We start from the raw sequence: 13519 nt of genomic DNA on the forward strand, positions 1-13519 counted from the left end.
GAAAGTGGTTTTCAATCAGTAGCTGTATTTTTCCTCAATTGTAAGAGTCTACCCATTAAAGATTTTCCATTCACTTTTTGAAAAAAATGACTACTAAATTAAATGTTCACAAAGATTATAAGATACGTTGGTTTCAGAAATGTTAGAATAGCGAGGATGGAAAAGCAGGTCTTAGAATTGAAGATATATAAGCACCATTGTGATTGTTATGAATATTTAAGGGCACATCTTTCCCTCTGCTATCCTGAACCTGCCCTCATTCTTTAGGAGGTTGATGGTAAAGACCTTGAAATCCACATGTCTTGGAAGTTTGACAGTATTTTGCCAAGTCTTCTGCTAGAAGCTCAGTACAATTTGTTGAATCTTTTCATGCACTTCTGTATCCACTCTATATGAGTGGGGTGGGGTCCCATATAGGGTGGGATGGCAAAAAAGAGCATCATGACGTTCCAATGATGTACATTTGTGAGATCACTGCCTTTCCCCCCCACCTCTGGAGAAACACAGCAAACAGCAAACAGCTGTGTCTGTGGGCACTAGTCATAAAATATTGGAATGCCAAGGGTCCAAACAACTGATTCCTTTACATGCCGGTAATTGGAAACTCCTATTTTAAAATGTAAGACCATAGCTTCCTCACTTATTCCTTGGCTGGTGAGGAAATACACGTATGTTTGGACAAACTTACCAGAAAGTCTAATATTAACGGAGAAAAGATGATACAGGTTGAGGCTATGAAATGTTGTCTTCGATCTGTGTTAGGTTTTAAAATACAAGAGTTCAAACTGTGCTTCTCTACCATTCTTTAGACTTTATTATCCTGGCAGTATGGGGCATGCTGGCTGTAAGTGGAATTACATTACAGATTCGAAGAGAAAGAGGGCAACCGTTTTTCCCTCCCCACCCATACAAGTTATGGAAGCGAGAGCGTGAGCGCAGAGTGACGAACATCCTGGACCCCAGCTACCACATCCCTCCACTGAGAGAGAGGCTCTACAGCCGATTAGCCCAGATCAAAGAGCTCTTTCAGAAGGAACAGCCAGCTGGAGAAAGAACGCCCCTGCTTCTGTAGATGCGGAGGGCTTGGTCAGTGCAATCTTGAAGTACAACCCAGGTACCGCCTCAGATTGGGTGTTGCTGCCTTGCTGCTTCAGCAGTCTCTGGGGCAAGTCTGCTAAGAAACCAGCTTCTGTGTCTGTGCTTTGTACAGTATTGTGGTCTCCTTATTGATACAGGGTAAGGGTATACCAGGGAGATGACAGTAATTCTAAGTGAGAGGGAGAAAGATGGCCAAAAAGTTGGTGGTAGGGAGGTTCTTCCTTATTATAAAATACGTAAGGCATTACCTTTTGGTTTATAAATATATGTCAACTTATTCCATTAAATAGATACACTTAAAAAAAAAAAAGGAACTTGAAAACAGTGGTTCTCTTGTAAAGCCCTGGTGTTTTTTTTTTTTTTTTATAACACCTTGAACAATTCTGTCACCTGAGTCTGTCCAAACTCGGGGGCCAGGGCACGGAGAGTGGTTTAATTTAAGGGTTGGATTGAACTTTTATTTGTCACTCTGTTTGGAGCTTTGGGAATTTGAAACTGGGCCTTTGAACTTCAGAGTACAAAACAGGGAAAACTAACTTATTTTCTTACTGATAGCAGTCTGATTACTTAGTTGCATCTTTCTTAGTATTATATATTATCAAAAAGTACCCTTCTTTTGTTTATGGTAAAATACATATTTACTGTATCGATCATTTTTTAAGTATATAGTTCAGTAGGTACCCCTCGTGTTTGCCTTTTATTGCTTAAAATGGTATTTTAAATAGCTAAATTATTCCAATTATTTGAAAGTAGCTCCATTTATATAGATAATAGAGCTTTTATATGGATGATTTATTTATATTCCAGATTAAAAAATGGCCTTTTTTTTTTCCTTTCAAGACCTTTTAAAATAGTGTTGACAGCTAATCTCTAATTGAAACTGCATTCGATGACGTATGAATTGTTTTATTTTTAGGAGACAGATTGGCTCCTAGCTTCATCCATAATCCCATTAATAGGGAAACCTTTAAAAAATTTGCATTTTGTAGTTCTTTCTGCTAAATTAGTTGTTAGAGCATTGGCACAGTTTCAGAAAATCTGTGCATGAAGCCTTCGTTTGTCCTGTCTGTGTTGTAAAGCGCTGAGGAGGGCGTCAGAAAGGACTCAGGTGTTTAATAGAGCTGCTTTCAGTGACTTGGACTCTGTAAGGAGAGTCCCTTCAGTTTTGACTTTGTTCCACCACGAGAAAGCGCCCGATGCCCTGGGCTGCATCCCTTCTCCTCACGGCCTTTTAACTGTCAGAGCCTCTGCCGAGGAGGTTCTGTCTTGCATTTAGAGCTGGGAACTCTGACGTGCCGGAGCGGCCTTGAGGTCGGTTGTGGTTGTTGCATTCCCATTTGTAAGTTAACCGCTGTTTACATGATGCTGCTTTTCTGAGGTTTTCAATGGACAGTAGGTTTCTGAAGTTTCGGGTAACTGGAAACTTTTCAACTTTCGCTCTTAAAAGTGTTCTGGTAAGGTTGAAACAAAATGAAAAAATGTATGACTAATCATTTCTTGCATTGAAAAATTATACACAGGTGTTTGTTTACTATTTATTTTGTAATCTTCACTGTTTATATAACTTCAAAAACACTTAAACTTGAAGAAAAAATGTGTTTTCTTAATAATTCGCTGTAGGGATTCTGGATTCTGCTGTACTGTTGTAAATTCTAACAAAGTTATATGGAATATGTGTGAATTTTTTCCTATACCATCAAAATGCACTGACAGTAAAGAGTATAAAGACAAAACACACTTTCTTGGAGGGGGGAGACATATTGTTTAAAATTTTTCATGCTAATTTTTTTTGTGAGTAATAAGTCAGTTCGTATAATTTTTTAATAATAAATACCTATTTTGAAAAAATGCTAAGAAGTCTCATTATTATAAAATTCTTATAAAATTTTTTACCAACTGTATTTTTGTACCAAAGTAACAAGACATGAGAGGACGGTTTCACAGCTATAAAAACAAAATTATTTAATCTGGACAAACAATTCTTTATTAAAAAAATCAGTTTAAGTATAAATTGAATGATAGGAAATGAACAAAATATGGGATAATGTGTTAAAAGTTATATCCTTTGGGGCTTCCCTGGTGGCGCAGTGGTTGAGAGTCCGCCTGCCGATGCAGGGGACGCGGGTTCATGCCCCGGTCCGGGAAGATCCCACATGCCACGGAGCGGCTGAGCCTGTGCGTCCGGAGCCTGTGCTCCGCAACGGGAGAGGCCACAACAGTGAGAGGCCCGCGTACCGCAAAAAAAAAAAAAAAAAAGTTATATCTTTTGTTAAAAGGAAAGCTGATGTCTTTAATGCATTAGTTTGTGTTGGTATCTTTAGTACTTCAGTTGTGTCAAACAAGAAAAATAGTGTTGCTGGAAACTCGGCTCTACTATTTAAATGTTTTGGTTCTGATTAACCTATTGTAGATTAGCTACTAGGTTGCCAAACCACAGCAGCTAACCGGTGCTATAGACCAATTGAGTTCTATATAAATTGGGATAGAAAACTGATTCTAGCAAAGAAATTGCTAGAATATTAGACCAGGAGTGAACTTCAGAGATAATGTTAACTGATCTTAACATGTTATCATGTTATTTCATACCTGAGGCAATTCTTAACCAAGGAGTAAATTATATGAAGTCACAGTTATCAAATAATTGTGCCCAGACCAAAATTTGAGAACTCCCTGTTCAAATGTGCTTTATACTCTGTCATAATGAAAATGTAATTCATTGGCTATTTTCAGTTTTCTTCTGCTGCTGAATTGGTAGGAAGCTCGTATGCTCCTAATATTGCCATGATCTCTACTTTTGGGGAGTTATTAACTTTACACAGTGAAAACATGTTTTTCCAAGTTAATTCTCTTTGGTCGTGGACCATTTCCTGTTCATTACAAAGTACATGATAGATACTTAAAATTTCCAATATCCATAAGTATTTCTCCACAGCAGCATTTGTAAAGAATTTTTTGGTATAAAGTTCACTCCTTGATGATGTACTTGATACCTGTTATTAACCTTCATTAAAACCCCAGAATTCTTGGCTAATCTCCTGAGAACTGGGTGGAGGCTTTCCCATTGTGCTACAGCCCTTCTTGGGAGGGAGGCTACCTGTGTTTTCCTTTTTGATATGGGCTGAGTTGTGTTCCCCCCTCCCAATTCATATGTTGAAGCCCTCACCTCCCACTGCTTCAATATGTGACTGTATTTGGAGAGAGGGCTTTATTAAAGAGAGAATTAAGTTAAAATGAGGCCATTAGGGTGAGCCCTTATCTAATCTCACTAGTGTCTTTACAAAAAGATTAGAAGATACGGAGACTCTGGGGCAAAGTACATGTGAGGACACAGTGAGAAGGTGGCCATCTGCCAGCAGAGGAGAGAGTCCTCAGAAGAAATCAGCCTTGATCTTGGACTTCCAGCCTCCAGAACTGTGAGAAAGATTCTGTTGTTAAGCCCCCCAGTCTGTGGTATTTTGTTATGGGGCCCTAGCAGACTAGTACACTTTACAAGTCCTTTTATCCTGATGGTTGATTGAAAGACACCTGGGCACTTCAGCCACTACGTTTGCAAGGACCACTCTTTAGGAAATCGAGGTAAAGAGGGGCTCAAGTTTAGCGGAAACTTGGGCTTACCAGGGACTACCCCATAATCATTACACGGGGGAGGCTGGCAGTTCTGTATGAAGCTGCATCACCAGGGGCAAAATTTTAATAACCGTAATACAGTGAATGATAATAGTCTGATTTCGATCTCACCTTCACCCATTCACTCAATATTTTGTTGAGTTCCTAAATGCCAGGCATTGCCTTGGGACCTAGAAGAAGATGACAGACAATACAGGCCTGGTCCCTGCTTCAGGACTTAGAGTGTGATAAGTGAGACAGACACTAAAATAGTTACAGAAGAAGTAACAATATGCAGTGAAAATCTACAGTGGAATTGGGGGTGGAATCTGAGATGCTGAGGAAGAATTCCTTGAGGAAGTGACATTTAAGTGGAGATTTGGAGGAAGAGCAGGACCCCAGGGAGGCTCAGTGCGTTCCATGTAGTGGAGGAAAAGCACCAACAAAAGCCTGGAGGCCTTCCCTTCTCACTTGGGAGGTGCCCCGGTGGAGTCTCACTTGTATGCCCACCAGTCATTATAGCCCTTCATTTTGGTGCTTGGTGGGAATCAGCTCTCCTATTCTCAGCTTTGGACATTTTGAGCAGTTGATCCAGATCAGGACGTTGTCAGGTTTTGTTTTGTTTTCTTTAAAATCGAGTAATAATTGACATATCAACATTGTATAAGTTGAAGGTGTACAACGTGTTGATTTAATACATTTATATATTATGATTATCACAGCATTAACTAACATCTCTTATCATGTCACATGATTATTTCTTTTTTTGTGGTGAGAACAGTTAAGATTTAGTTTATTAGCAACTTTGAAGTTTATAATACAATACTGTTGACTATAATCACTATGCTGGATATTAGATCTCCAGAATGTATTTATCTTCTAGTTGTAAGTTCATACCTTTAAACATCTCCCCAGTTCCCCTACCCCCAGCCCCTGGTAACTACCATTCTGCCCTCTGTTAGTAGGAGTTTGGCGTTATTAGATCACACGGATGAGTGATATCATAGTGTTTGTCTTTCTCTGCTGACTTATCTCACTAAGCATAACGCTCTCAAGGTCCATCCGTGTTGTCACAAATGGCGGAAATTCCTTCTTTCCCATGGCTGAATAATATTCAATTGCATACAAATGCAACATCTTTATCCATTCATCTGTTGAAGGACACTTAGACTGTTTCCCTATCTTGGCTATTGTGAATAATGCTGCAGCTGAAGTAAATTTGGGAGTACAGATTATTTTTCAATATCCTGCTTTTGGTTCTTTTTGGATATACGGAAGTGGGATTGCTGGATTATATGGTAGTTCCGTTTTTATTGTCAGTCTTCTCTTCCTCATTAAATTTTAACTGTACTACAGAACTGCACGGAGCACACCTTACCTCTTTATTTACCTTTCTTTTTCCATTCCTTCCAAGACCCTAGTGATTCCTAATGATTCCTTCCAATCATTCCCTGGCAGGTAGTTCAGAACTTGAGTGACCCACAAGCTGTGGCCCTCGGAATCATTCTTTCTATTCCAGAGTCTATACATATGAGTACAATAATATACCTGACTCTACTGCCCCTAAGGGTGAATGCCTTCCCCTGGAAGGAGGTTAAAGCATGGCCACAATTTTTTTCTTTTTGAAGTCCTTAAGGGTGAAAGGCCTATTCTGTCTCCCATGAGGTTCTCGTGGCTCCTCCTGTAATGGATTCTCTCTCCCAGACTAGCTTGAATGTGCTTGGCCTGCCTGCACTCGTGGTGCAGGATGGATGATCTGGGAGCTTTGAGGAAAGGGCTAGAGGATAAGAAGATGAATGCAGCTGCAATAAGCAAGCGAGACACATTACTAAGCCTGCCTTGGCTCCCCCATGCTCCATGGGCTGTGTTTTCAGGAATTGAACCAGTTCTCAACTTTTTAAAGTAAACTAGCTGTCTCATTTGGAGACCATCTGTGTATCAAAATTCCTTAAAATGACTAAAATATATGTATCATTAGGGCCGGGCCTAAGGTTCTAGGGCAGGGGTACCCAAGCCCTGGGCCACAGACTGGTACCAGTCCATGGCCTGTTAGGAACCAAGCCGCACAGCAGGAGGTGAGCAGCGGGTAAGCAAGCACAGCTTCATCTCTATTTACAGCCGCTCCCCATCGCTCGCATTACTGCCTGAGCTCCGCCTCCTGTCGGATCAGCGGCGGCATTAGATTCTCATAGGAGCACGAACCGTACTGTGAACTGCGCATGCGAGGGATCTAGGTTGTGCGCTCCTTATGAGAGTCTAATGCCTGATGATCTGAGGTGGAGCTGAGGCGGTGATGCTAGTGCTGGGGAGTGGCTGCAAATACAGGTTAGCATTAACAGAGAGGTCTGACTGCACAGAGACCACAATAAATCAATTGCTTGCAGACTCATTTCAGAACCCTATCAGTGAGTGGCAAGTGACAATTAAGCTGCATCTGGGGGCAGGCTTTCAGTCAGAATCCGACACGTATTTTAGTCCGTGCGTGGCCCGCCCATTATTTTATTTACCTCTTCCACCCGTGCCTCTTTCCCACACTGCGCACTTGTCTCAGTCACAGTTTTGGTAAGCCCGCAAGCTAACCCTAGCCAAAATGAGTAAAAACCAAACGTCGCTGGAGAGCTTCTTTGAAAAGGGGAAAGACACAATGATGAGACAGCAGAAGGCTCTAAGACTGCCAACAAAAAGAAAGCTGCATTTAAAAGAAAGTACCAAGAGTCCTACTTAAATTACGGGTTCATTGCAACAGGTGATTCACGTCCTCCAAGCCCGCTGTGTATAATATGTGGCGACCGGCTATCCAACAAAGCCATGAAACCTTCGAAACTGCTTCGCCACGTGGAGATCAAACACCGTGCATTAAAAGACAAGCCTTTGGAGTTTCTCAAAAACGAACCGTGAACACAAAGAACACAAGCAATTATTGAAGGCCACAACTTCCTCAAATGTGTCTGCACTGAGAGCATCATTCTTAGTGGCTAACCGCATTGCTAAAGCTGAGAAGCCCTTAGTATTGGTGAAGAGTTGATCCTGCCTGCTGCTAAGGACATTTGTCGTGAACTTCTAGGAGAGGCTGCAGTTCAAAAGGTGGCACGTGTTCCTCTTTCGGCTAGCACCATAAGTAGACGAACTGATGAAACAGCAGAGGATATTAAGGCACAGTTGTTAGAGAGGATTAATGAGTCACCGAGGTCCTCAATCCAGGTTGATGAGTCTACCGATGTTGAAAACAAGGCAACAATACTCACTTTTGTGCAATATATTTTTCAGGAGGATGTGCATGAGGATATGTTATGTGCACTTTTGTTGCTAGCCAACACCACAGCTGCAGAACTATTCAAGTCTTTGAATGATTGATTACATATCAGGAAAACTGAATTGGTCACTTTGTGTCGGTATATGCACAGACAGAGCGGCTGCCATGACTGGATGGCTTTCTGGTTTCACTACTCTGGTCAAAGAGGTCGCTTCTGAATGTGAGTCTATGCACTGTGTCATCCATAGAGAAATGCTGGCTAGCCGAAAAATGTAACCTGAACTTAACTGTTTTGTAGGATGTGATTAAAATTATCAACCACATTAAAGTACATGCCCTTAACTCATGTCTGTTCACGCAGCTCTGTGAGGAGATGGGTGCAGAGCACACACGTCTTTTCCGATACACAGAAGTGAGATGGCTTTCTAGAGGTAGATTACTGGCCAGAGTTTTTTTACAAGAGCCGCTCCAGAGATTACTTTTAGAAAAAGTCACCACTGGCAGCACAATTCAGTGACACAGAATGGGTCGCAAAACTTGCTTACTTGTGTGACATATTCAACCTGCTCAACGAATGCAATGTCACTTCAGGGGAGAATGACAACTGTGTTCAAGTCGGCAGATAAAGCGGCTGCCTTCAAAGCCAAACTGAAATTATGGGGGCGACAAGTGAACATTGGGATTTTTGACATGTTTCAAACATTAGCAGAGATTTTAAAAGAGACTGAGCCAGGGCCTTCTTTCTCCCAGCTGGGGCATGATCACCTGTCTCAGCTTTCAAGAGTTTGAGCATGACTTCTTAACCACAAAAGCCCGAACTGGGAAGGAATGGATCTGTGACCCATTTGTGAATAAGCCAGGTGAATTGACTTTGTCCGTGCTAGAAGAGGATCAACTGCTTGAGATCGCAAATGACGGTGGCCTTAAAAGTATGTGTGAGACAACTTCAAATCCCCATACGTTCTGGATTGAAGTCAAGGTGGAATATCCTGAGATTGCCACAAAAGCACCGAAAGGCCTGCTTCCATTTCCAGCATCCTGTCTTTGTGAAGCAGGGTTTTCTGCAGTGACGGTGACCAAAATGAGATCACAGAGTAGATTGAACATAAGCAGGACACTTGGGTGTCACTGTCTCCCATCCCCCCCAGATGGACCATCTAGTTGCAGGAAAACAAGCTCAGGGCTCCCACTGATTCTGCATGATGTGAGTCGTATAATTATCTCATTATATATTACAATGTAATAAGACTAGAAATAAAGTGCACGATAAATGTAATGCGCTTGAATCATCCTGACACCAGCTCCCCACCCGACACCCCCGCCGTCTGTGGAAAAACTGTCTTCCACGAAACCAGTCCCTGGTGCCAAAAAAGGTTGGGGACTGTTGTTTTAGGGGACTAATTTCAGGGATGGGATTGAAGGCCTTTCTCTGAAAAAGAAGACAAAAAATGCACTCTCTCATTTTGCTTATTAACGTCGGAAGGTTTTTCCAACAGAGGACAACTTCCCATTCCACAAGTAGAGCTACTCAACCTTTCTTCCAAACCAGCTCTCCCTCCTGAATCCCTTCAATGATAGATACCAGTGATTTTCTTTCTACTGAATAGAGATGGTTTTCACTTCTTGTATTCTATACATGCTAGAGTCTGCATGAGCTAGGAACAAAAACCTTATAATTACTGAGGTAGGTCTTAAAATGAACATATTCTAGGGGAAGTTAGTATTTGAGAAATTCATTCACTTGCTCTCACATCAGCCTTTGGTTTGACAGGCCAGAAGTCTGAAATCAAGCAGGGTTGGTCCCTCCTGGAGGCTCTGAGGGAGCCAAGGTCACTCCATGCATCTCTCCTGGCCCCTCATAAACCTTAGGGCTCCTTGATTTGCAAAACCCTCTGCCTCTGTCTTCACATGACTTTCTCCTTGTGTGATTCAAATCTCCCCCTCTCCTATAAGGACAACAGTCATTGGATTTGGGGCCCATACTAAATCCAGGCTGATCTTATCCTGAGATCCTTAAATCTGCAAAGACTCTATCTGCAAGTATGCTCTCATCCACACGTACAACAGGTTAGGACCTGGGCATACTTCTGGGGGACACTATTAAACCCACCACAGATGATCAAAAGGTCTGCCAAGTCAGCAATAAGTTGCTGGCCAATTCCTAAGAAATACAGATAGAAGCTGTTGCTAAGTACTAAGTTTCTGGTAAGAAAAAATAAACTTGGAGACCATACCAATTTTAATCGCTCATCTTTATTGATAAAATAGGTTCCTAGTAGTACATATTCTCAGACATAAATTTTAAGGTTCTGCTTAAAAAAAAAAAAGTATGGGCTAGAACACTTGCTATATAATAACATAAATGTCTTTAAACACCAAGTTCTTAAAATAATATCCAAGTAAGAAGACCAAGAATAAATTAACTCAACTTATCTGTTTACAAAAATAATTATTTATCAAGTAATGTTTTATAATAGAGCTGCCCCAATGAATTGCCTCAGACTTACTCTCAATTGTGTAGCTTATTTCAATTCTGACTTGGGATAAAAACTCTATGAATGAATGTGGCATCAAACTAAAGGATACTTTCCCCAAAACCAACAGAAAAGTTGAAAAATAAAAACTGTCACTTGTTTACCAAATAACAATTAAGGCCTCTGAATGAGAAAAGAAATCTATTTAATGTTTGGGCCATTAGCCCTTTTCTATTCAATCAGTCCCATCAACCCCACTTTCCCCAAACTTAAGATAAAAAATTCCGAAGTGAAAAGTAGTTTTGAATTTTACCAATATATGAAATTATACATAAAAGTTACCATGTAAATATTACTTTAACAAATTATATACTCCAAAGTAGAATTTTCTACTGTGCTATTTTTAATATATATTTAATGTGAGTACAGTATATTTAATAATCATATTTGACACTCTTACCTTTTCTTCTATAATCACGACAAAACATGAAAAATTTAGATTTCAACTGATGTTAAAGCACATTTCTATTTCTAGCAGCTTTTAAAAATTTATATACTGGATATATATTCTGTAAAAAATAAAACAAATACTTATAAATCCAGATTTCCCCCTCACCACCCCCTAGCCCTTTGACTGAAAGGTTACAAGAAACATCTTGTAGGTTATGAGAACCAGATGGAACTTAAGAATAGATCTAGAAAAAAATTTTTTTTAAATTTTAACTTACTGTTTCTATATGTCTTAAGCGTAATTACTTAAGGGAAAAAAAAAGGTTTTGAGGCAGAGGAATTCCCAATTTACTTTGAAATTACCATACTTATCTTGCTATATCAAACATTTCAACTGTTAGCTAAATGAACTACATAATATCCTTAAAGATCAAACAGAGAAGAGAAAAATCTCATCTCCATTACTGATTTAGAACCAAAACTTATTCTTTCAAAGAAGTAGTTTAACCTACTAAATATGTCTCTTATAAGCTCTTCTTTCTTAGAAAGTAGTATTCCTTCTCTTTCATTCCTGAAATATTTCATATACTTAAGCAAATCATGGACAACTGTTAGTATTAATTAGGATAAATTAGCTAAAATTAAATTACCTCTTTTATTTATGGTGCATATAAAACATTCCTAAGTCTTTCAAACTGAACTTTCTTTGACAAAAATTTAAATTAATGAGAAGGTAGGTAGGCAATCATTAAAGCTGAAGTCTCATGGTACATAAGCTACTTGCTAACTTTCACCATACAGGGAGGATATAATTTAGTATGACGATTTTCCATTCACAATACTGTGGCAAATTTTGTATTTTAAAATTGGGATGTTTCTATTAATTCCCAGACACTTGTCGGGCATATTCATGTTTATCCAAGTGTCAACCAGAAAGCCAGCAGCACTGCTGAAAGCTCTTGATACATTCAGCAGTCACTGTGAAAATCTTTAACTTGTTCACCAATTAACAAAGGCTTAGTTTCTATTTTTCAATTATAGTTTGGAATAACGTCTATGACCATTAACTATGCATTTTCTTGTTGCTGTCTTTTAAAAATGTCATTGCCAGTGCACTGTACATATTATAAAAAATAAAACAAAGGGCAGCTTGAGATGGATTTTTCTGTTAATTCATTCACAGACTTAAAAGCTCTTCAGCTCTTCCTCAGACTCAGGTCACTATTGGTCACTAATGCTGATAAAGATGTACTTTCCGACACATCATCTTTTCTAAGATTCAAGAATGATTCTCGAGTTATTTGAAGGATCTCTCTCAAGCCTTTATTTTCTTGCTATAAGAAAGCACAAAAACAAAGAAGCAGTCACCGAGGTGGCTACAAGAGTACAAACATATCTTAAGAAAAGCCAAACACATGAAGGTATGATAAATAAAAAGCAAGTACTGTAATTGGCAGAAATGTATTAAATGATATATGCAGCTGAAGTTGACAACTTGAATCCACGGAACACTTTTTTAAAGAGGTAGGAATCATGTATTCAATGTCTTCCACCACTGAAAAGCCTTTTTATTTATGCAGCTGTAACTGTAGACAGAACCTCAGAAACAGCCCTATTTTATAATCACAGTATAGAAAATCACAGTAAGAAAATAACACCTAGATTTATATTTGTGTAAACTCAGAAAGTCTGAATAATACCCTGGGGCTAAAAGCTCTCAGTACTTTAGTAATTTGATTATTTCCATGATAGCATGGAATGCAGGGCAAGGCCTGGTTTGCTTCCCTCACTGGAATTTAACAGCAGCAGGGCTGGCTGAATAGATTGTGATATTTCTTAGAAGGAAAGTTAAGTGACCAAATCTAGCACTGGTAAACAACTTTGCCTTTGCCCTTTCCTTCTAGATTAGTTACTGCAAGAAATTTTTAGACATTTACAAATAACTCTCATAATTTATTCTCTACTGCTTTGTCTTTGGTCTTACGTTCTAAGTTTCAATGGTATAAATAAAGCAGAGATCAGCAAACTATGGCCTGGCTTGAGTGAGGCCTGTTATTGTAAATTAAACTTTACTGGAACACAGTTGAGTCCAATCTTATTTTTTGTGTGTATAGCTGCTTTTTCATTACAATGCCAGAGGTGAGTAGCTACAATAGAGACTGCCTGTTTGCAAAGCTTAAAAGATTTACTATCTGGCCTTTTACTGAAAAAGTTTGCTTACCTTTGTTATAAAGAATGAGAGAACTTTGTACACTTAGAGAAATCATTTTTGGCCCTCTATAACCAATTTCTCCACCATGATTTCAAAAGAAAGGTTTTAAAAGTATAAAGGTCTACTCTACTGATTTCAGTTATTCAACAATGACTTGTGCTTCTGCTACCACAAAATAAAGGACAGATGCGATAAAAGCTTTTATATTCCCCGGAAAAATACAAGTGGCCAAAGAATATGATTTGTGGACTGAAACCATTTCTCCCTGCATCACTGTGACCTCTAATAAAATAAAGATATTAAAAAAAATTACTAAGCTGAAGAAGTATATTCACCTAATAACAGAAGAGACACAGGATAAAAAAAAATCAATTTTCTCAATTACTGGTATAAGTTTACTATTGATCCTAGACTCTTGCATTACTA

General features: G+C 39.2%; 2 protein-coding genes across 4 annotated transcripts in view; one reads left to right on the forward strand and one right to left on the reverse strand.

Moving 5' to 3' along the window:
- The window catches only part of TM7SF3 (transmembrane 7 superfamily member 3), a 37681-nt gene extending 34739 nt beyond the window's left edge, over positions 1-2942 (forward strand). Inside the window, exon 12 of the mRNA XM_030830512.2 lies at positions 810-2942. Within this exon, the coding sequence (XP_030686372.2) occupies positions 810-1072 (263 nt within the window). The 3' untranslated portion in view covers positions 1073-2942. The remainder of the gene's footprint in view (positions 1-809) is intronic.
- Positions 2943-10190: 7248 nt separating this feature from the next.
- Positions 10191-13519, reverse strand: part of FGFR1OP2 (FGFR1 oncogene partner 2) — a 32807-nt gene continuing 29478 nt past the window's right edge. For all 3 annotated transcript variants that reach the window (XM_030830529.2, XM_030830528.2, XM_070046459.1), the window contains one exon: positions 10191-12215. In XM_030830529.2, the coding sequence (XP_030686389.1) occupies positions 12078-12215 (138 nt within the window). In that variant the 3' untranslated portion in view covers positions 10191-12077. The remainder of the gene's footprint in view (positions 12216-13519) is intronic.

This window comes from Globicephala melas, chromosome 10 (genome assembly GCF_963455315.2).
Source record: "Globicephala melas chromosome 10, mGloMel1.2, whole genome shotgun sequence".
In the NCBI taxonomy this organism is placed as follows: Eukaryota; Metazoa; Chordata; class Mammalia; order Artiodactyla; family Delphinidae; genus Globicephala; species Globicephala melas.